General features: G+C 36.7%; 1 protein-coding gene across 2 annotated transcripts in view; it reads left to right on the forward strand.

Annotated features, from left to right (window-relative positions):
• Trhde (thyrotropin releasing hormone degrading enzyme) overlaps positions 1-24,215 on the forward strand; it is a 388,187-nt gene that overhangs the window by 351,325 nt on the left and 12,647 nt on the right. For both annotated transcript variants that reach the window (XM_021204999.2, XM_029542439.1), the window contains exons 16-17: positions 21,794-21,961; positions 22,512-22,652. In XM_021204999.2, the coding sequence (XP_021060658.2) occupies positions 21,794-21,961; positions 22,512-22,652 (309 nt within the window). The remainder of the gene's footprint in view (positions 1-21,793; positions 21,962-22,511; positions 22,653-24,215) is intronic.

Genomic DNA, 24,215 nt, shown 5'->3' on the forward strand with positions numbered 1-24,215 from the left:
CTCCCTCCCTCCCTCCCTCCCTCCCTCCCTCCTTCCCTTCCTTCCTTCCTTCCTTCCTTCCTTCCTTGATTCATCTTTCTAGCCTGGAATTTGCTATTCCAGTGGCTAGGCATGCTGGGAAAATGTAAAATGTAAAGATATTGCCTTAGAATCTGGGCACGATTGCAGATCTGTTGGACATTCACTCCATTGCATATCCAAGGCAGGATGTCCCAAAATCATGTTCCGTATTGATGTCTCATTATCAAGTCTTCCATTTTCTTAAGGCTAAGAATCACAAATATTATCTTCATACTTTATCCTGCTTTGTCACATCTCTGATATTATATGGCCTAGTTCCCAAGTCTACATTTGAGTTATGGGAATGGAATTAATTGTCAGTATAATGTTTAATTTTCAGCTATGTTTCTAAAATCAAATATTTTTAATGTGTTTCACACTTATAAATATACCATACAACAATCAACATCTTGATTGCATGCCACAAACATAATGTCTATTTTCACATAATGGCAACGCAAATGGAAGGTGAAGAAGAAATAACCAGGGGCAGTGTTAGCGAGGGTGACAGCACTGCAGATCTTCAGCTAACCCAACATTGCCAGTACAGATTTTATTAGTGAGTCTAAGGGGAAAAAGTTAACTCTAAACAATGATGTGCTTACAAAAGAAGTTTTCCTAATCAGCATCCTTTCTCAAGATTAGATTCTTGGATCTCTCTAAACGTTTAGCTGATTGAGCAGAATCAACTGACATAAGAATATCCTTTAAAAGTTGTGCAAGATTTTTTTTCTCCCCAGTTAATCTACTTGTTTTGGTTTTATTTGCTGAGTGAGCAAAAGCCTTATTTAACTAATTATGCATCCTCATCAGAGTTTAAGGGAACTATGTTCGAAGATCAGAGTACATTACCAAACAAGTACTTTATAGCAGCTACATAGGTAGGAGAGAAATAATGTATAGAGTGCAGTAAGAATGCTGCTATGATTTGGTTTAGTTAGTCTGCCAGTCTTTGCTAGTGTCATTATCAGATAGCATACTTGTAGACACATATAACTTCACAAAAGAGAGATTTATAAGTCTCCTTTTCCATCTCTGGGATCACAGTGAAATGCCACCTTTTGTTCTGAGGTGGGGAATTCAATAAATTTAGTACTTTATTAATAAATTAATAATTGCCTAAGCATTTAGTCTATAGTATGACATTTGAATGATTGACCTAGTTGAAGATCTAATATGGTTGTATTTTTCATCTCCTTAAGATGATAGTGGGGATATCAATATGATTTATTGCTATTTTAAAGTTCATATTTCTATTCATTTTCTTATAGTCACTTTTAAAAAATTAGTCTGAATGTGTTAATTACTAGTTTTAATTTATAACTTAGAGGTAGAAATAAGTATTTATTCATATGTTTCCTTTTCTTAACATTTTAATGTTTTCCTTGACATTTAACTTTTAAAAAATACATTACTAACAATGTATCCAGGCAAATACTCAATACTATTTCTTCAAGGTGTTTTAATTTTTACAGAATTATGCTTTCTGAAGGTGACTTGATTTAATTTATTTTTTCTTTATACTGTAATTGTTTTTTTCCATATCTGCCAATAGTAATTTTCTTACTTTGCCAGCATTGTTTGCTGAATATTATACTGATGTCTGGCACAATACTATTGAATCCTCATGTCATTTATCAAAATTTTGCATATTGATTAATTACAGAATAGTATTATTTAAGCATCATGTTTATCACAGATCAAGGGTAAAATGAATATAGACCTACACAGATAACTGAGACAGACATCCGGATGAACCTTATCATAGAAGTTATCATTATTTACCTTGTAAAACCTGAATGGCCAATGCAAATATATAGTTTCCTAAGCATTCTTCCTCAAAGCAAGTAGATTATACTTATAGCTGCAGATACATTGATTAGGATCAGTACAAAGATTGTTGCCCATAATAAAGAATTCTTACAGACTTTACCAAAACAGCACAAACACCTTTATGATTACTAAGAATAGTCCTTCAGCAACACAGCTCTTTTTACCTTTTCCTCTTGTGAATATGGCCTATAATTTTTTGAAGATATATGATTCACTCTATGTCAAATGAAAAAAAATTCACATTAGCCTCTTAATATATTATAACATTTTAATATCACTCTTATAACCAAATTAGATATGAATATTAATATTGTTAAAAGCATATCTTAAAATATATCAAAATAAAACAATTAATATCTTCTAGCTCCCTGGTAGTAATGGAGGAATTAAAAGTACATACACATACTGCCATGGTTGATTGAAAAGTGGCCTATCTTCTATACCCCAGCATAGGGGAATGCCAGGACCAGGAAGCACAAGTGGGTGGGTAGAAGAGTAGGGGGAAGAGAAAGGGGATAGATTTTTGGAGGGGAAACTAAGAAAGGGGATAACATTTGAAATGTAAATAAAGAAAATATATAATTATATATATATATGAAAAGTGACCTCTAAAGATGACTTTCTAAACTCCAAACCTCATTTGTAAGCATAGTCTTATTAGTAATGAGGTCTTTTCTCAGATGTTAGAGTTAAACAACTAAATATAACATAATTTTGGATTGGAAAGACCCTCAACCAGTGAAGAGCATTCTTATAAGACAGAAGAGAAGGCAGAAGACACAGGAGTTAAATTGTGTTAAAGCAGAGACAGAGACTACAGTGACTCTGTTCTGAAGAGATATGGACTTTGGTGCATCAACAAAGCAGGAGAGAAACATGAGATAGGTTTACCCTTAAAATAGTTAGAGAGATCCAATCATTCTGTTTTAGACTTCTACCTCTAAGCATATGTAAAAAGCATCATGTAAGTTGCCATAGTAAAAGCTCCCAGAAAAATAATGCACATACTTTGGTTTCTATTCTGTAATTAAAACTTGCTATAAATCAGCATGATGTAGTGATTTTCTTTTTCTTTTTTGGTAGTATGCATAGTAAATGTTCTGAATCAAACTTTTGACTTTATTTAATCTTTCTTAAAATTTTCTTGTCTTTCCATGTCACTCACATAGGTCAAACAACTATGGAGAATTACCAGCTATAATATTATGTTTCCAGTCTAGATTTTAAAGAGAACATTTGAAATGTAAATAAATAAAATAACCAATAAAAACCAAAAAAGATAAGGATTAAATTATTTTTTAAAAAAGTAAACACAGGAGCCCTCCAATAGTGTAAATAGAATAATCTATATAAATTTCTGTAAAATTATTACAATGTCTCCACAGGTTTATGTTCGGAATCTTTAAATTGTATATATTTACACATTGTATAAAACCAAATTGCAAATACTGGTTAGTGTTATTTAACTTTTACATAAAAACACTTTTTTCTTCAAAAATATGTATCATTGGCACACAGTGCACTCATTGCCTGCTTATTGTTTCAGAAGCATGAAGAGATGTAATTGGTCTAGGAAAGGGACACTGATGGATACACATTTACGTTCCAAATGTTTCAGTTACTCCACAAAACAATGAACTGGTATGGTTTCCTACATTATAGCATTCCAAAGCAACTATACTTTTAAATACAATTTGTAGTATTTTTTTAATTCATTCATGCTGGTCTCCTTTTGTAAGAATACAAGTTGTTTGGTGTGTTGACTTTATATTCTTTCATTGGAACTATATGCTTTATAACTACTTTTTTAATGAGTCTACTTTGTTAGATATGGAGACATAGACTACATGCCTTTGGATACATATATGAGACTTAACAGATACCTGCAGATTTCTCCAAATGAAAAGATAAATTTCCAAAGTAGTAGATAATTTCAGATTTAATATATATATGAATTATTTTCTAATTTCAAAAGGTACATCATTTTATTGTGTGCTACATATATTAGTTAAAGCCTGAAAATTATACTTGGGAAAAACACATGCACATAATGTGTGAACACTTTTGTACACACACATACAGATACACACACACACATATGAATACTTGGTTTAGCTTTACCAAAATGAGGTCTGTTTTGGAAAAAAAGGACATTTCATGTGAGAAAAGGGAACTAGTTTTCCCTTTCTTGGGATAGCACTATTATTATGCCAAGAAATTAACTTATGATAGTCAGTTCTTCCTAGGCTGAATTATCTTCTGGTTAACCTCGCTGGCCCTGGCATGTATTAATAGTATAAAGAGAAACTGCATTAGTTCTGATCACTCCTCTTTATAGAAGCTGTGCTTTGATGGAAATAATAAATTGGCATCATTTTTCAGCCTTTGTATGACTACAAAAGATGATGTCTACTGCTATAAATTATTTCCAGGTAACACATGCCATTTGGTGAGGAGAAGCTGAATATATTGATGGGGGTTTTCAAGATGCTCATACCTGGGCTGTGATCTGAGCAGCAGTGCTAATGTACTTGCTACTGTAATGGAAGTGGGCTTCTTATCATTCATCTCCCATCTAAACAGTTAAGCTAGAATACCGATCCATAATTATTGTGATTCAGACAGCATCATTAATATTTTTGATATATGTATACTTGTTATTATCAAAAACAGATTTATAGTGCCTTGGCTAGAAATGAGTGAAGAAGAATCCACACCCTCAGCTGGGAGAGGCGGATGAGATAGGAATTTGTGGATCACGGGCGGATGATGCTAGGAAACACTTTTTCTGGTTTTTAACTCAAGTCTCTATAAATAGGGCAATTTATCAGCTCCTTCACAATTACTGCTACAACGGTGTACATCTTATGTTTTAAAACATGCTGTGTTCTTACACTATTTATATTAGCAGCCTGATGGTCCCTGTTTGGGAGTCATCACAGAATTCTTATGTTTTCCACTTTGATCATTGAGCATTTGTGACCTGCAATGGAAGAAAGTGATTCTGACTGCATGACAAGAAGGTCCTAGGAGCACTAAATGTGACAATTCTAGCTTTGTTCTTTGTGTTCTAGGGGGTGAGGAGAAACAGATTCTGTAAATGCTCTATCCTTTACCTTGCCCCCTTTTCAATGGTCCTTGACAGACATTCTTGTCTTTGACAATGATGAGTTCTTTTGCAGGCAGTGGAGGCCACTATGCAGTCTTTCTACCTTTTCTTTGATGCTTATGTGCACACATGTATGTGTGTTTGTGTGTGTCTGCCTCAACTTGTGTGTGTGTGTGTGTGTGTGTGTGTGTGTGTGTGTGTGTGTGTGTGTGTGTGATTCTATAAAGGGTCGCTTTCTCCCTTTCCCTCTGCCTCTGCCTTTTCTGCTGCCTCTCCCTCCATCCTTCCTTCTCTCTGTGGGGCTTAGCCATCACATTTTTTAAAATGACCATATACTTAGCTTTCATCACCCTTCTCCCTGGTGGTATAAAATGTGCCCTACATTATATATAGAACATAAACGTTTAAAATAATTTCGTATGTTTATTTGAACTTGAAGTGAATGTCCTTTTAAAAGTAAAATTTTCCTGAATTTTTAAATCCTCTTAAAAGGGATATATATGTAAATGTTAATATTGCAACACTGTTACTCTGTGAAGAGTTAAACTCTCTCACCACCAGCCACAGTTCCTTTTCTTTTTATCTAGAAAGAGCACAGCCTGTACCACTTTCAGATGTGCAGAATTCAAATTCCAAGAAGTATGGAACATCAGCTCAGTTCCAATCTTCTACACACATTGGTTCTTACCACCAATAGGTTCTACACTGTTACTTTCTAGGTAGATGGGGCATTGTAGACTGGTTTTTAATGGGTTTGTCTTTTTTCCCCTGTGGCTTTAGTATTCCTTTTGTTGTTCTTGGTCTCAACTAGAAATAAGCATACCCTGAGTATAAGAGAGAGAACTTTCTATAGCAGCTTCTTCCTGAATATGATGTGAAAGTGCTTCCCTAATGCCCTTGCTGCCTAATGCCCTTTACATTATCACTGGGTGCACATTTTGTGCAGGATTTTGTCCCTCTACTGGGCCCATTATAGAAATATTTAAGGCCAGCAGTCCTCTTGGATGTCAGAGCTATTAAATGAATTCCCAGACACATCATAATTGTTTAACAAATGCCAGAAATTTAGCTCATTCATTATACAAAATTTGTTTTATGGGACTGACTTAATCTTGAATTTTTGTTAAATATTTTTCTTATTTACATTCCTTTTTTTTATTAGATAATTTCTTTATTTACATTTCAAATGCTATCCTGAAATTTCCCTATACCCTTCCGCCTGCACTTCTCCCCTACCCACCCACTTGCACTTCTTTGCCCTGGCATTCCCCTGTACTGGGGCATATAAAGTTTGCAAGACCTGGCTAACTAGGACATCTTCTGCTACATATGCAGCTAGAGACACAAGCTTTGGTGGTACTGGTTAGTTCATATTGTTGTTCCACCTACAGGGTTGCAGACGCCTTCAGCTCCTTGGGTACTTTCTCTACCTCCTCCATTGGGGGCCCTGTGTTCCATCCTATAAATGACTATGGGTATCCACTTCTGTATTTTCCAGGCACTGGCATAGCCCCACAAGAGACAGCTATATCAGGGTCCTTTCAGCAAAATTTTGCTGGCATATGCAATAGTGTCTGGGTTTGGTGGCTGATTATGGGATGGATCCCTGGGTGGGGTAGTCTCTGGATAGTCCATCCTTTCGTCTTAGCTCCAAACTTTGTCTCTGTAACTCCTTCCATGGGTATTTTGTTCTCTATTCTAAGAAGGAATGAAGTATCCACACATTGGTCTTCCTTCTTCTTGATTTTATTGTGTTTTTCAAATTATTTCTTGGGTATTCTAAGTTTCTGGGCTAATATCCACTTATCAGTGAGTGCATATCATGTGAGTTCTTTTGTAATTGGGTTATCTCACTCAGGATGATATCCTCCAGATACATCCATTTGCCCAAGACTTTCATAATATCATTGTTTTTAATAGCTGAATAGTACTCCATTGTGTAAATGTACCACATTTTCTGTATCTATTCCTCTGTTGAGGGACATCTGGTTTCTTTCCAGCTTCTGGCTATTATAAATAAGGCTGCTATGAACATAGTGGAGCATGTGTCCTTATTACCAGTTGGAACATCTTCAGGCATTGCTGGATCTTCTGGTAGTAGTATGTCCAGTTTTCTGAGGAAACTCCAGACTGATTTCCAGAGTGGTTGTACAAGCTTGCAATCCCACCAGCAATGGAGGAGTGTTCTTCTTTCTCCACATCCTGCCCAACATCTGCTGTCACCTGAATTTTTGATCTTAGCCATTCTGACTGGTGTGAGGTAGAATCTCAGCATTGTTTTGATTTGCATTTCCCTGATGATTAAGGATGTTGAACATTTTTTTTTTCAGGTGCTTCTCAGCCCTTCAGTATTCCTCAGTTGGGAATTCTTTGTTTAGTTCTATACCCCATTTTTTAATGGGGTTATTTGAACTTCTGAAGTCCAGCTTCTTGAGCTCTTTGTATAGATTGGATATTCAAATATCATCCCATTTCCTAGTTTCCCTTCGGAAAACCCCTTATCCCCCAACCCGAGCCCTCTCCCACCCATGCTCACCAACCTACCTACTAATGCTTCTTGGCCCTAACAGTCTATGCCATCCTCTGCTACATATGCAGCTAGAGCCATGAGTACTACCATGTGTTTTCTTTGGTTGGTGGTTTAGTCCCAAGGAGCTCAGGAGATACTGGTTAGTTCATATTGTTCCTCCTATGGGGCTGTAAACCCCTTCAGCTCCTTGGGTGCTTTCTCGAGCTCCTTCATTGGGGACTCTGTGCCTGTCCAACGGATGACTGTGAGCATCCACTTCTGGATTTGTCAGGCACTGGCAGAACCTCTCAGGAGACAACTATATCAGGCTCCTGTCAGCAAACCCTTGTTTGCATCCACTATAATGTCTGGTTTTGGTGGTGGTTTATGGGGTCGGTCCCCAGGTGGGCAGTCTCTGGATGGTCATTTCTTCAGTCTCTGCTTCGCACTTTGTCTCTGTAACTCCTTCCATGGGTATTATGTTCCCCTGTCTAAGAAGGACAGAAGTATTCACACTTTGGTCTTAACGTCTCTTTGACTTTCATGTGTTTTGTGAATTGTATCTTGGGTATTCTGAGCTTCTGGGCTAATATTCACTTATCAGTGAGTGCATATCTTGTGGTTTCTTTTGTGACTGGGTTACCTAACTCAGGATGATATCCTCCAGATCCATCCTTTTGCTTAAGAATTTCATAAATTCACTGTTTTTAATAGCTGAATAGTACTCCATTGTGTAAATGTACCACATTTTCTGTATCCATTCCTCTGCTGAGGGACATCTGGATAGCTTATGGCTACTATAAAAAATGCTGCTATGAAAATAGTGGAGCATGTGTCCTTATTACAAGTTGGAGCATTTTCTGGGTATATGCCCAGGAGTGGTATTACTGGATCCTCCTATAATACTATGTCCAGTTTTCTGAGGAACCGCCAAACTGATCTCCAGAGTGGTTGTACCAGCTTGCAATCCCACCAAAAATGGAGGAGTGTTCCTCTTCCTCCACATCCTCACAAGCATCTGCTGTCACCTGATTTTTTGATCTTAGCCATTCTGACTAGTGTGAGGTGGAATCTCAGGGTTGTCTTGATTTGCATTTCCCTGATGACTAAGGAAGTTGAATGTTTTTTTAGGTACTTCTCAGCCCTTTGGTATTCCTCAGTTGAGAATTCTTTGTTTAGCTCTGCACCCCATTTTTTAATACAATTATTTCTTTTTCTGGAGTCTAACTTCTTGAGTTCTTTGAATATATTGAATATTAGTCCTCTATTGGATTAAGGATTGGTAAAGATCTTTTCCCAATCGGTTGGCTGCCTTTTTGTCTTATTGACAGTGTCCTTTGCCTTATAGAAGCTTTGCAATTTTAGGAAGTCCCATTCTTGATCTTATAGTACAAGCCATTGGTGTTCTGTTCAGAAAATTTCGCCCTGTGCTCACATATTTGAGGGTCTTATCCACTTTCTCCTCTGTAATTTCAGTGTCTCTGGTTTTATGTGGTGGTCCACTTAGACTTGAGGATTGTATAAGGAGATAAGAATGAATCAATTTGCATTCTTTACATGCTAACTGCCAGTTAAGCCAGAACCATTTTTTGAAAATGCTCTTTTTTCCACTGGATGGTTTTAGCTCCTCTGTCAAAGAACAAGTGACCATAGGTGTGTGGGTTCATTTCTGGATTTTCAATTCTATTCCACTGATTTACTGTCTGTCACTGTACCAGTGCAATGCAGTTTTTATCACAATTGCTCTGTAGTATAGCTTGAGGTCAGGGATGGTGATTCCACAAGAGGTTCTTCTATTGTTGAGAATAATTTTTGCTATCCTACATTGTCTGTTATTCCAGATATATTTGCAAATTGCCCTTTCTAACTCTTTGAAGAATTGAGTTGGAATTTTGATGGGTCTGTAGATTGCTTTCAGAATGATAGCCATTTTTATTATATTAATCCTATCAACCCATGAGCATGAGAGATCTTTCCTTCTTCTGAGATCTTCTTCAATTTCTCTCTTCAAAGACCTGAAGATCTTATCATACATATCTTTAACTTGCTTAGTTAGAGTCACAACATAATATTTTATATTATTTGTCACAATTGTGAAGGGTATTATTTCCCTAATTTCTTTCTTATTCTTGTTTATCCTTTGTGTAGAGAAAGGGCACTAATTTATTTAAGTTAATTTTATATCCAGCTACTGTTCTGTAGCTGTTTATCAGGTTTAGGAGTTCTCTGGTGGAATTTTGGTGGTCATTAATGGGTACTATCATATCATCTGCAAATAGTGATTTTTTTTGACTTCTTCCTTTCCAATTTGTCTCCCTTTGATCTCCTTTTGTTGTCTAACTGATCTGGCAAGGACTTCTAGTACTATATTGAATATGCAGGGAGAGAGTGGGCAACCTTGTCTAGTCCCTAATTTTAGTGGGATTGCTTCAAGTTTCTCTCCATTTAGTTTTATGTTGGATACTGGTTTGCTGTATATGGCTTTTATTATGTTTAGGTATGGGCCTTGAATTCATGATCATTTCAAGACTTGTTTTTATCATGAACGGGTATTGGATTTTGTCAAATGCTTTCTCAGCATCTAATGAGATGATCATGTTTTTTTTTTCCTTTGAGTTTGTTTATATAGTGGATTATGTTGATGGATTTCCATATATTGAACCATCCCTGAATCCCTGTGATGAAGCCTACTTGATCATGATTGATGATAGTTTTGATGTGTTCTTGGATTTGGTTTGTGAGAATTTTGGTGGGTATTTTTTCCATTGATATTCATAAGGGAATTTGTTCTGAAGTTCTCCTTTGTTGTTTGATTTGTCTGTGGTTTAGGTATCAGAATAATTGTGACGTTATAGAACAAATTGGGTAGAGTACCTTCTGTTTCTATTTTTTGGAATAGTTTGAGGAGTATTGGTATTAGGTCATCTTTGAAGGTTTAATAAAAAAAATAGTTTGAGGAGTGTCTTAGTCAGGGTTTCTATTCCTGCACAAACATCATGACCAAGAAGCAAGTTGAGGAGGAAAGGGTCTATTCGGCTTACACTTCCATACTGCTGTTCATCACGAAGGAAGTCAGGACTGGAACTCAAGCAGGTTAGAAAGCAGGAGCTGATGCAGAGGCCAGGGAGGGATGTTCTTTACTTGCTTTCTTCCCCTGGCTTGCTCAGCCTGCTCTCTTATAGAACCCAAGACTACCAGCCCAGAGATGGCACCACCCACAAAGGGACCTCCCCACTTGATCACTAACTGAGAAAAGGCCTTACAGCTGGATCTCATGGGGACATTTCCTCAACTAAAGCTCCTTTCTCTGTGATAACTCCAGCTGTGTCAAGTTGACACAAAACTAGCCAGTACAAGGAGTATTGGTATTAGGTCATGTTTTAAGGTTTGATAGAACTCTGCATTAAACCCATCTGGTCCTGGACTGTTTTTGTTGGGAGACTATTAATGACTGTTTCTTTAGGGGATATGGGACTATTTAGATCATTAATCTGATCCTGATTTAACTTTGGTACCTGGTATTTGTCTAGAAAATTGTCTATTTCATTCAGGTTTTCCAGTTTTGTTGAGTATCAGCTTTTGTAGTAGGATCTGATGATTTTTTTTGGATTTCTTCAGATTCTGTTGTTATGTCTCCCTTTTCATTTCTGATTTGTCAATTAGGATACTGTTCCTGTGCCCTCTAGTTGTTTCTTCCTGTTATTTTTGTTGTTAGAGTTGGGATTCTGTTCTTGTGGCTGTCTTCTTTTAGGTTTGTTGAAGGACTACTTTCTTGCTTTTTCTAGGGTGTAGTTTCTCTCCTTGTGTTAGAATTTTCCCTCTATTTTCTTTTGAAGGACTAGATTTGTTGAAAAATATTGTGTAAATTTGGTTTTATCATGAAATACTTTGGTTTCTCCATCTATGGATATTGAGAGTTTTGCTAGGTATACTAGCCTGGGCTGGCATTTGTGTTCTCTTAGGGTCTGTATGATATCTGTCCAGGATCTTCTGGCTTTTACTCTCTCTGGTGAGTAATCTGATGTAATTCTAATAGGTATGTCTTTATATGTTACTTGACCTTTTTCCCTTACTGCTTTTATTATTCTTTCTTTGTTTTGTGCATTTTGTGTTTTGATTTTTATGTGACGGGAAGAATTTCTTTTCTGGTCCAAACTATTAAGAGTTCTGGAGGCTTCTTGTATGTTCATGGCCATCTCTTTCTTTAGGTTAGGGAAGTTTTCTTCTATAATTTTTGTTGAAGATATTAACTGGCCCTTTAAGTTGAAAATCTTCATTCTCACCTATACCTATTTTCCTTAGGTTTGGTCTTCTCATTGTGTCCACAATTTCCTGGATGTTTTGGGTTAGGATCTTTTTGCATTTTGCATTTTCTTTGATTGTTGGGTCAATGTTTTCTATGTAATCTTCTGCACCTGAGATTCTCTCTTCTATCTCTTGTATTCTGTTGCTGATGCTGATCTATGACTCCTGATTTCTTTCTTAGGTTTTCTATCTCCAGAGTTGTCTCTCTTTGTGATTTCTTTATTGTTTCTACTTCCATTTTTAGGTCCTGGATGGTTTTGTTCAATTCCTTCACCTGTTTGGTTGTGTTTTCCTGTAATTCTTTAAGGGATTTTTGTGTTTTGTCTTTAAGGGCTTCTACCTGTTTTGCTGTGTTCTCCTGTATTTCTTTAATGAAGTTATTAATGTCCCTCTTAAAATCTTCTACCAGAATAATGAGATATGATTTTAAATCCGAATCTTGCTTTTCCTGTGTGTTGGGGTATCCAGGACTTGATGTGGTGGGAGTAGTGGGTTCTGATGATGCCAAGTAGTCTTGGTTTCAATTGGTAAGATTCTTGCATTTGCCTTTCACATTCTGGTAATCTCCGGTGTTAGATGTTCTTGCTGTCTATGGCTGGAGCTCGTTCCTCCTCGGAGTCTGTAAGCCTGTGTCAGCACTCCTTGGAGACCAGCTCTCTCCTAGCAAGACCAGTGCACAGAAGGCTGCAGAACAGCCCCACCTCCTGAGTGCTGATGTAGGCCCATAGGACCCTGTCCCAGCTGCTTTGCCTCTTCTGCAGCCTGTGTGCTCCTGAGTGGACCCACCTTAGATAATCACCAGAGAGAAAATGGTGATATCAACTGAGTCCTAGTGTCAGACACTTCCTGGAGGCAAGTTCTCCTTTGGCAGGGAAGGTGCCCAGAGAGCTCAGGATCAGCCCCACCTCCTGGGTATAGATGTAGGTCCATAGGACCCTGTCCCAGGTGCTCCGCCTCTTCTGCAGCCTGTGTGCTCCTGAGTGGACCCACCTTAGAGAGTCACCAGAGAGAAAATCTAAATTTGAAATTTCTAAAAAATAAATTATTTATTGTCCTTTCAGTAAAATCTTACTGGCATATGCAATAGTGTTTGCATTTGGTGGCTGATTATGGGATGGACCCCCAGGTGGGGCAGTCTCTGCATGGTCCATCCTTTCGTCTTACCTCCAAACTTTGTCTCTGCAACTCCTTCTATGAGTATTTTATTCCCTATTTTAGGGGGAAATAAAGTATCCAAGTGTTGGTCTTCCTTCTTCTTGATTTTCTTGTGCTTTGGAGATTGTATCTTGGGTATTCTAGGTTTCTGGGCTAATATCCACTTATCAGTGCTTGCATATCAAGTGACTTCTTTTGTTATTGGGTTACCTCACTCAAGATGATATCCTCCAGATATATCCATTTGCCTAAGAATTTCATAAATTCATTGTTTTTAATAGCTGAGTAGTACTCCATTGTGTAAATGTACCAGAGGGTATGCCAGTGCCTGGCAAATACAGAAGTGGATGCCCATAGTCATCTATAGGATGGAACACAGGGCCCCCGATGGAGGAGCTAGAGAAATTTCCCAAGGAACTGAAGAGGTCTGCAACCCTATAGGTGTAACAACAATATGAACTAATCAGCACCCCCAGAGCTCATGTCTCTAGTTGCATATATAGCAGAAAATTGGGAAGACAGGCCCCTTGGTCTTGCAAACTTTATATGCCCCATACAGGGTAATGCCAGGGCCAAGAAGTGGGAGTGAGTAGGTAGGGGAGCAGGGCAGGGGAGGGTATAGGGGACTAGGATAGCATTTGTAATGTACATGAAGAAAGTATGTAATAAAATAATTTTAAAAAATTATTTATTGTTTTGGTTGGTTAAAAGTACCTTTGCCTGCTTTATAAATCTCATTAATCACTTAGAAAAGATAGGAATATTGGCTGGTTACTACTTTCTTCTAAAACTTAAGTCTAGGGTTTTAACTACATTGGTGAAATGCTTGCAGTGTAAGCACACGAACTTGAGTTGGATCCTCAGCATTCAGGTATGAAAGCGGACAGACATTATAGGTCGGTCTTGTTATCTGGTGCTAGAGACATAGATGAAGGAGATCCCAGAGAGCCTAATCTAGTTGGTAAGTACCAGGTCTCCAAAAGGAACACTGGGGAAGGTTGTCCTTTGATCTACACATTATAGGGACACACACACACACACACACACACACACACACCACTAAACCACAACCTTTGATATTAGAAGTAAAGAGTGCTGCTCTGTGCACACTACAGAGATAAAGGCCATGTGTACACGGGGCAGTGTGCTAAGCACTGGATGAAGATAATCCCACTTCACCATTGCAACAGCCCTATCAGGAATTATTACCTCATTTCTCAGATGAATGAACTGACGCGTAGGTACAAAGTCACAAACTCCTTCCAAATATCTTGTAAGTTGTATTCAAGGAGGTATTCTTGGAGGGAGACAGGAGACTAAAGAATTGGGACAAAGAGGAAGGAAGGCAACAGACCCTGGATACAAGGTCAACTTGTGTAAAAGCAGGTTGTTTTTTTCAGCTTGATGCTTTAACTTCAAGAACTAGTGGTCCTAGAGGACAAATGAGAACAAAAGCTTTTTAAAGCACACTATTTGGTGCATTGACAATGAGGCCTCGACCAAAGCTGTTCATTTGTAGAGTAGATACCCAGTCTTTCAAATGAGTGAATTCCGTGTTCATTAATTAAAAATAATTAAATGTTGGGCCCCACTCTTTATTGATGGCATATGAAGCTCCACTGAGAGGCAGTGCTGTTCTCAGAGAGGCTCCTGTGAGCAATATTTCTCATTGTCTTTGAAAATAATTAAACCCACATTTCAATGTTAATACAATCACTAATGAAAAGATTCTTGTACTAACAGAGCAAGAAGGGACTTTAGAACCCTTGGACTTTAGCCCTGTCCAATTAGGATGAAAAACGAAGCCCAAGGCATTGACCTTGACTCACTCAGACCAGAAACAAACTCCTGGCAAAATTAGTTCTATGAAAGCTACTTGAAAATAGATGAATACTTTTTAAAAATTATAAAATATATTTTAAAAGTAGTGTGTTCTTTTTTCATTCAATCAATGTAACTTTTCTATGGAAGATGTTTTAAGTTTTAAAATTATATCATTAGTATCCTGTCTGATTATTCAGTAGAAGTTTTATGTATGTGTTTTACTCTAATAATAACAAGCTTGTCTTTGCAAATGTAATTAAATATTTGATGATTCACCACATAAAGGCGAAACTATTTAATTACTAAACTTGAAGTCATAATTTAGCAAAAGACTGCTACCTGTGATACTTGGGCCTTGAAGAATATTTTAATATTCTCTTTATCCCTTCAGTATTCCCCTCCTATGAATAAGTATATTGCATTATTTAATTAAAATAATACTAAATGAATTCTCTGACAATATCATACATATACATAACACATTCTGATTAGTGTCATCTCACACTTCTTCCCTTCCCTACCCATATAACTCACCTTCCTTTCTCCAAGGCCTTTCCCTGGCTCACCATTTATGTCTTTCTGTTCTGTTTCAAGATCACTGAGTTGATCCAGGGCAGCCTTCATGAAAAGGAGTTTTGTAACACTGGTGTCTTGTGGTCTCACCAAGCGCACACTGTTGAAAATCATAACTTCTACTCACCCAGTATCAATCAGGCTAATAGCTTGCCAAAGAGAGGAAGGGCCATATGAGGCTTTTTAAATAAGATCTTTGACAATTGTCTTACCTATTTGTTTGGACATCTTAATTCCAACTAATTAATTAAATAATCAAATCACTGTGACATAATCTCACTTTAGCAGCTTTATGGACTGAATCTTTGTGTTCACCACAAAGCTTCTAATGGAAATTCTTCACTTCGAAAATGACTGTGTTAGGAGGTGTGGCCTTTGAGAAATAATTAGATCACAAAGCAGAGACCTCACAGTCTAATCTTATTTAGAAATGAGCTCAGAGAGCTTTCCAGCCCCATTCTGCCAGAGCAAGATAAAGGAGAAGGCGGCATTTCCAGTCCTTGAAAAAGGATCTTACCTGAAATTGACATTGCTACTGTGCTGAAGACAAACTTCAGTCTTCAGAATTAACTGTCTTTGTAAAAAGTCATCTGGTCTAGACTACTTTGTTATAGTGGGTCCAACATACGAACACTACCATTACTATTGTTTTTTACTCAACTTAAAACAAAACACCTGAGAGAAATGCCTTCTTTCTCTTACTTAATTTTTAGCATCTACCTCCAAAGCATTTCATCTTCAAGCCTTGCCTTTAGCAGGATAAAAAGTTAAATATATCACTGAAATGTGAAAATAAATGGCCCCATGATGATATACTGAACATCTATGCTTTCAAAACTTTTATTACGCAAATGAACTGTCATAATTCCACTTAAAATGAGAAAGGAGTGAAAGACATAGTACAAGATACACTAATTAAGCAATACTTTCTGCATTGTTACTACTCTAAGAAAGATAAAAGCATTTTGTTTTGGATAAGCATTACTCCATTCATCTTCCATGAATGGAAGGTTACTTGCTCAATGTCAATTCTTGTATACAATACTTAAAGTCAAACACAGCTTTCCTTCCAGCTGATGAAACCCCATTAAAAGATTTACTTCTGAGGCAGCAGTTAAAAAGAAATGACCATGGGGACATTCACATCTTCATAAACAATTTTCATGTTCACTCGGAAGGGGCCCTTGATCCCTGTAATCCTGGTATCCAGAGTCTCACAGGGCTCATTTGTACCATTCATAACTATGGGTTCTGTGGGCTTCTTAGCTAATGCTTTACAAACAAATGAGCTTTTTCATTTATTCCTAATGACTTTGGTTTATACAACGAGATCTTAAACTGTCCCCAGAGCAATCATTTTGCGAAAATGTTATTAGAACATCTTTACAAATTTAGAAACAAAAGGGGGTTTCATTAACCATGGAAGTCATTGGGAATTGAGGGCCCCTGGCATATCCAGTTCTTACCAATCTTGTTTTATTTTCAGTAATGAGTAAAAATGATCTGTGAACTATACATTGATTGTCTGGTGAAGGGCTAGGGAAGCGAAGAACTGATGAGGTGGAAGAGTTGCTAGAGAAATCAGCACTCTTAGGCTAATCAGCTCTGCCTTAATTCTTGGAGGAGATACATGCAATGATATCTCCTGGTATCTGATAATTGAGCCAATTCTTTCCTGAGACTTGGGGATTTGTTCCCAAGACAGAAGATAATTTTTCATGCTTTAGATGATCTATTCAAACATATGTGTGTTTCATATTCTTCCTCATAAAGTTTGATGCATGTACTATGTACACAGGGATGGGCAGCTTGCGACAGAATTGAAAGTAGACATGAAGTCTTTTGAGAAGTGCTTCCATATTATGCAGCATTTATCTTGATCTACAGCTGCAGATTTCTGCTTAGAATTTCTCACATTCTATGTAGCTTTCCTTTCAAAGGGCTGCCTAGGACACTCAAGTTATATTTCTTCAGCATATTGTTCATTGTATCTAAGCTTTTATTGCTGGATTTGTTTTTAAGGTTTCTTTTCATCTTACTGTGTATGGTAGTTTGGCTATATGGTAGATCCTCAGATCACTGCTAATGATGTCTTTTTCAGATACATAAAGGCTGTGCTGACAGCATATCATGACAATGCTATTAAGCATAATGATTTTTGTTAGAAACCCAGTCTTGCTAATACCCAGTATTTCTGAAAAATGGCATTTTAAACACTGCTTAAATTATAAAATTCTAAGGGGTATAGGGGTAACATCCATGTCCAGATATACTCTCAGAGAATTACATGATGGTCATGCTGGCATGAAAATCTCTCAGCAGTTAGGCTCAGGAAAACACAATGGTGCACTTTTAAAAGATGTGCTGCTCTTGGAGTGATCTGTTTCACTATTCTTGGAGTTCTGACTTATCTGACAGAGATTAGCCACCTGAGAGGTCCAACTCTAAACTTCCTTTCGGGAGAAGCATTAACCTGTCCAATGATGCCCCAGTATCTCCAGATCTGCCTCCTAAGAGAGCATCTTAGAATTCTGATGCACCTGATGCATTATGGAATTCTGATGCATCTGGTATAATCTAGACACCTAACAGAGAATAGAGACAGTTGGTTAGACACTTAGATGTCACAGTTTCTCTACTAGCTCAGCAGAGAGTAAGCAGACAAAAGTCACATTTGTCTGAGAAGGAACTAGTTGGTACAGGCCTTCCAGAATCCAGTTGGGCTGGTTTGTGTAGGTCTTCTCTTATATGAAGCTTCTCTTAGCACTTAGAGAAATGGAGTGATGTGCAGAAATCCATACAGATAATAAAGGCAGAAAATGAAGAAACAAGAAGACAAATCTAGAAATCCTTCCTAATGAAGTAGATTTGACTGTTTATCTGTTAATGCAAAATTGCCATTGTAAGTATGTTCACTCAAGCTAAGATAAAAGAAAAGGTAAGAATTTCAGCAAAGATTAAAATAGTTAAAATGACCAGCAGGGCATGGAAATGAACAACTGAACTAAAATCCACTTGTGGTTTCACCAGCAGATAGAAGCAAGCATAAGTGTCAGTAAACCAAAGACAGAAATAGTTATATCACTAGAAATAGTTATAGTAGAGGAGAAATCTTACATGAATAGGAAAAAGGAAAGGAAGATTAAGCGACTTTCAGAAAACTATAAAGAATGCTAACTTGAACACTGCACAAATGCATGAACAAAAGGCAGAGAGAGAAGACCAGAAAGCTGTCTGAAAGACACTTGAAGGTCCAAGGAGTCAAAGAATACAAGATACAAGAATTCCCAAAAAATTTATACAAAGATACATTGTAACCATTGATGTCACTCATTTCTGAGATGACAGGATAGAGGAGCATACATACAGAAAGTTTATAAGTAACCATGTTTTATATATACATATTAGAAAATAGCCCTTATCAGTCCGGAGTCCCTTCTGCTATAAAAAGTAGTCGATGACACAGATGTGATGCAGACAATATTAATAATTTAGACACATTAAAAAAGGAATCACTCAGAATGTGGCATCCTACAAAGTGCTATTTTTTGGCCCCTGATGTCTCTTTAGAAAGTCTGTAAGGTGTTGTCATAGCCAAACAATGTGCTCATTTGTGTGGCTTAACTGACATAGCCAATAGTTTCCTCTCAATGATAAATGAGGCAGACTTAGCTAGTGGTTGCAGTATTCATGGAATTTCTAGGGAATATAATTTAATAGCTATGCTGATTTTTGCCTGTATTTTTTGTACTTTTATACACGAATTCTTTTTTCTATTGGTTAATTTATTTATTTACATTTCAAATGTTAGCAGTTTCCCCTCCGCAAACCCCCTATCCCATCTTCCTCACCACTGCTTCTATGAAGAATTCTTAATACGGAGGCTGGTTATGTAGCTAGGGAATTACTAAGTCATTGGGCTTTGTTCTCATCTAATCTTTGATTTGTCTGTAGGTTAAGCAATTTCTCCAAGAAATTAAACTCTTAGTAATGTATCTGATATTGTTTGATGCGTTTGTGATTTCAGTAGAAATGCTAGACTCTTTCAGGTTTACTTGCAAAGTTCTCTATCAATATGTTGGCCAAAGTCATACAGGAGTGCAGTGTTGGTTTCTATATCTCATAGCATTATCCCAGCCTTTTTTGTAAGTCCCAGTTTATTGACAATATCTGGGAAATCTTAGATTATGACTATTAAGAGTGAGTCTTTTTTCTAATACATACTAACTCTAATTGCCCTGGTTAATTTCAGTATGCAGTGTTGCAAGCTGGTCATAAACAGAACTGTAAGATATCTGTGTCACCAACTCTTAGCAAGGGAAGACTCTTGTTGATAGTTTCTATGGGGATGCAGGCTGAGGAAAAGATCAAAAGAAGATGCGAATAGTCCAATGAGTTAGGGTTTCCATAGCTACGTAACTAGCATCCATACTAAGAATCTCGTGTACAAAAGTACAAAAAATAGAGAAAAAACATTAAACATAGATATTAAACTATATTCTTTTCACAGAGAGCTGTGAATCTTTCTGATGCTGTGGTATTGTACCTCTATTCTCCTTTATTACCCCCATCTCTACCTTTTAACAGATGAACAAATGTTTGCCTGCTAACACTGCTGAGGGAAATGGTTGGCTATTCTGGAAGCAGCCCTTTTTAGACAGTGGAAATGAGTCTGGTCCTCTCAGAGTTTGCATCTGCTTTCCCATACTAGTATTTTATAATAAAAGTTCTGGATCTTTAAAAACCATTGTTCCTTCATGTGACTTCGAGAAGACAATCCATATAGTCACATTCAAACTATTAATGGAAACTGTAACTAATAGAGTAATGAATATTGCAAAAGAGAGATATATACTTTTCAACTTTAAAAAGTCATTTGAATATTTCTCAAAACTAATATTTTAAAGAGCCCAGAAATGCAGTAAACCGTGGAATACCACTGTGCAGAAGTTGACTTATAAGTTTATAATTCATGAATTACCAAGCTTGACAAAGTTCATGCTAATTTTTCTCACTCTAAATTTTATTTTGCAGTCATTGTAATAGTTTGCTATTCTTTTTAAAAAATAAATAAATAAAAATAGAGGAAAAGGTCTTTGTTAGTTTTGTCTTATTCCTTATCATTAAATTTTTGATCCTCTGTATTTTGAATGTTTGAAGAAACAAGAGCTTGCTCACAGGAGCCTGATATAGCTGTTTCCTGAGAGTCTCTGCCAGTGCCTGACAAATACAGAGGTGGATGCTCTCAGCCCACTATTGGACTGAGCACAAGATCCCCAATGAAGGAGCTAGATAAAGGACTGAAGAAGCTAAAGGGGTTTGCAGCCCCATAGGAGGAACAACAATGTGAACTAACCAGTATCCCCAGAGCTCACAGGGACTAAACTATCAACCAAAGAGTACAAATGGAGGGACCCACGGCTCCAGCTGCACATGAAGTAGGATGGCCATGTTGGACATCATGTGAGGAGAGAGGCCTTTGGTCCTGTGAAGGCTCAATGCCCAGTGTAGGGGAATGCCAGGACAGGGAAGCAGGAGTGGGTGGGTTGGTGAGCACCAGGGAGGGGGGAGAGGATAGGAGGTTTTTGGAAGGGAAACAAGGAAAGGGGATGGCATTTGAAATGTAAATAAAGAAAATATCTAATAAAAGTAAAAGTAAAGATAAATATAAAAAATTTAGAGTGGCCAGTTAGCCCAGTTTGTTAGAGTGTGGAAATAATACTACCAATGTCATGGAATTAATCCCCTCTACTGGCCCTGTAATAGTTTCTTTGGGTTGCATAGATGGCTTAGTAGTTAAAAGTGCTTACTGTTCTTCCAGAAGACTTGACTCTGTTTCAATTTCAGGAAACCAGCTCAGATTATAGGACCTGTAATTCTAGTTCCAGGGGATCTGACACCCTCTTCTGACCTCTCCAGGCTCTTGCACAAACTGGATGCAGTTACTTATTTTCAGGCCCTTACACCTACATGTTATTTTTCTTAATAGAATTTTTTAAAAGAATGTAAAATAAGATGGTTGTATTTTATTCAACAAACTTGCCATCCTCTACCTTTGTCTTCATTTCCCGAGTGTCCATATTATGAAAGCAAACTTTCAGACTGGAATTATATTAATACTACTGGAAATATAAAGGATTTCATTTTTGATTACATGACAATGTTTGTTTTTAGCTTGTTTAATGATAACTTTATGAACATAAACCAATGTTAAATTCAAAGCATATTTGAAATAAAGATGTTATTTTATTTTCTAGTCTCAAATACATTTGAATATTATCGCTATATGCTATTATATATTTTAGGAGGAATATAATTGACAAATCACCTTTTTCATAGCTGGCTCTAGGAAAGCCACATTGTTCTTTATTTTCAAGCCAGAAAGCTTTCGATTAACAGAAACCCACCATGGGTTGCTTCTCTAGAATTGCCCTGAATGTTAGAGACATCGTCTACTGCACAGGGGTGTCGCTGCTGGATGAGGATGTCTGGGAGTTCATCTGGATGAAATTCCACTCTACCACTGCAGTTTCTGAGAAAAAGATACTGCTGGAGGCGCTAACTTGCAGCGATGACAGGAATTTATTAAGTAGGTGAGTCCATTAAGTTACCCAAGTTATTTTTGCAATGAACGTATCATCTACAGTCAAACTGCTCCAGAGTTATTTTGTTTCCTTGAATATATGGTCCTGTGAAATTGGTTACAGTAAACCAAGTCTTTCTAAAGATAAGGAACCCTACCTTCATGGTGACAAGATGAAAGCAACTTGACTTGAAAGATAACATTGTTTAGGACTAATTTTATTAAGTTTGATATGGGTTTAAGAAAACACTTCATTGTAAAAGCAAACATTTAGTATGAAGAATTTGAGAGTGGAGTTGTGTCAACAAGTAAGATTTGTGATTCTTTTTCCATCCCACGGATATTCTTGGAGTTTAATTAATGTATTTCATGAAAAATGCTGTGAATTTTATCTGTATTTTCTAAACAAATATTATTCTGTAATTATTCACTGGGCAAGTTTTAACTCAAGTATTTTTGAAGAATAACACTAAATTGTGATTTTTTAAATAAAAATGATTAAGATTATAAAGTGTTTAAGTTTTCACACTAAATATTTTCCCACACTCTTATCATTATAGGCTTCTAAATCTGTCTCTGAATTCTGAGGTGGTGTTGGATCAAGATGCAATTGATGTAATTATCCACGTAGCCAGAAATCCACATGGCCGGGACCTTGCATGGAAGTTTTTCAGAGACAAATGGAAAATACTAAATACCAGGTAGAGATAATAATCTATTCGTGCCCAAATGAAGGAATGAAAGCCAACATTTGAGTTACAGACACAGGAGGATTTTTTTAGGGCTGTGAACCAAATGTAAAATTTAGACTTTAAAATATTTAGCAAATATAGCTAATGCCATGCCTTGAAATTCACAATTTTTAACAGTTCTCTACTATCCCTTATGTAATAAAGATGGGTAACCTTAATTAATGGGAATGTATCGTGATAGTAAGACATGTTTAACCAGGCAACTTGGCTTGGAAATTCACCAAACTAAATAAAGTCAAAGTTCCTCCATTAAACATATACATTTTCTATATATTATTTAAAAACAACAACAACAACACAAATCACATATAAATGCTATTCCAATAGGAGAGTTAACTCTTGCAGAATTGTTTAAAATTCCCTTTAAATGTAAATATCATCAAACACCTAAAGAAGATAGTGACATAGAGAAGACACATTTATCACTTAAATCATTGTATTATTCCAGCTGCAGTGGAATTAATTCCCAGGATATCTTGCTTCGTGGTGAGAATTCTTCAGCTTCAATTTTAGAAAATATTTCATTAAACATTTAAATATATTATAATAAATGCTAATTTATGTCTCTGATAATCTCTGTGGTATTTTAAATTAAATCTATTATGGATCATGTAAATGTTGCATGTTACTCTTCAACATAAATTTTGTTGAAGATAGACCAAACATTTGGTCTCTTAAAAGCAGATGTAAAAAGTATTGTGTGTGATTTCTTTTCCAGTCCTTTATCAGATATTCTTGCATAACCAGTTCATTAGAATGAACTTAAGTCACAGTCACAATCATTTCTATCTATATTTTCTTTATTGTCCGAAACCACTGATTGTAGCTGTAAGACCTGTTGACATTTTTGTGTTTGTTAAGTTCATTCCTTAGAATAATAGCAAACTTAGTACTTGAGCACTATTGAGTTTATAATGAGCCATCTAACCAGCAGTATGATGAAACTAATACATATGAGTATTTCAGTTCAAACAATTTCAAAAGCACAGATCAGCCATTTCTTTAACTTTATAGACCAGAGTTTAATGGAACTCATGTGTGGACATGTGTCATTTATTTCTTCTTACTCTCATCATGCTTATTTTGTCTCTGAGGAACTATGGCCACCATTCAAAGGAGCAAGATTGAGGTTTTGGTCTACAAACACAGTAGTGTTTATTTTCACAAGGAAGAGGGCTATTATCATCTCCTAGTTTCCTATCAGTTGTTGGCTGTTAGGGCTCATGGGAAGGACTGGCTGGGATACCACATTCTCACATGACAAGTTCCTTCTGGTTTTAGTTATCAAGTGCTCTCATGGCTTCTGTTGCTCTCAGAAGAATTTCTCTAAACCTGCAATTTTCCTCTGATGTCACCATGTAGTAGAACAGCCATTTCCCTCAGCGGGGGTCTCCTATTGGAGTACACCTAAAAACTAAACCTATAGTTTTTCTTTTTTACTTGACTCTTATTCCTTAGTAAGAAATCCTTTTCTTTCTTTCTTTTTTTTTTTTTTTTTTTTTTTTTTTTTTT

The sequence above is a fragment of the Mus pahari genome, chromosome 9 (assembly GCF_900095145.1).
Source record: "Mus pahari chromosome 9, PAHARI_EIJ_v1.1, whole genome shotgun sequence".
Taxonomy (NCBI): Eukaryota; Metazoa; Chordata; class Mammalia; order Rodentia; family Muridae; genus Mus; species Mus pahari.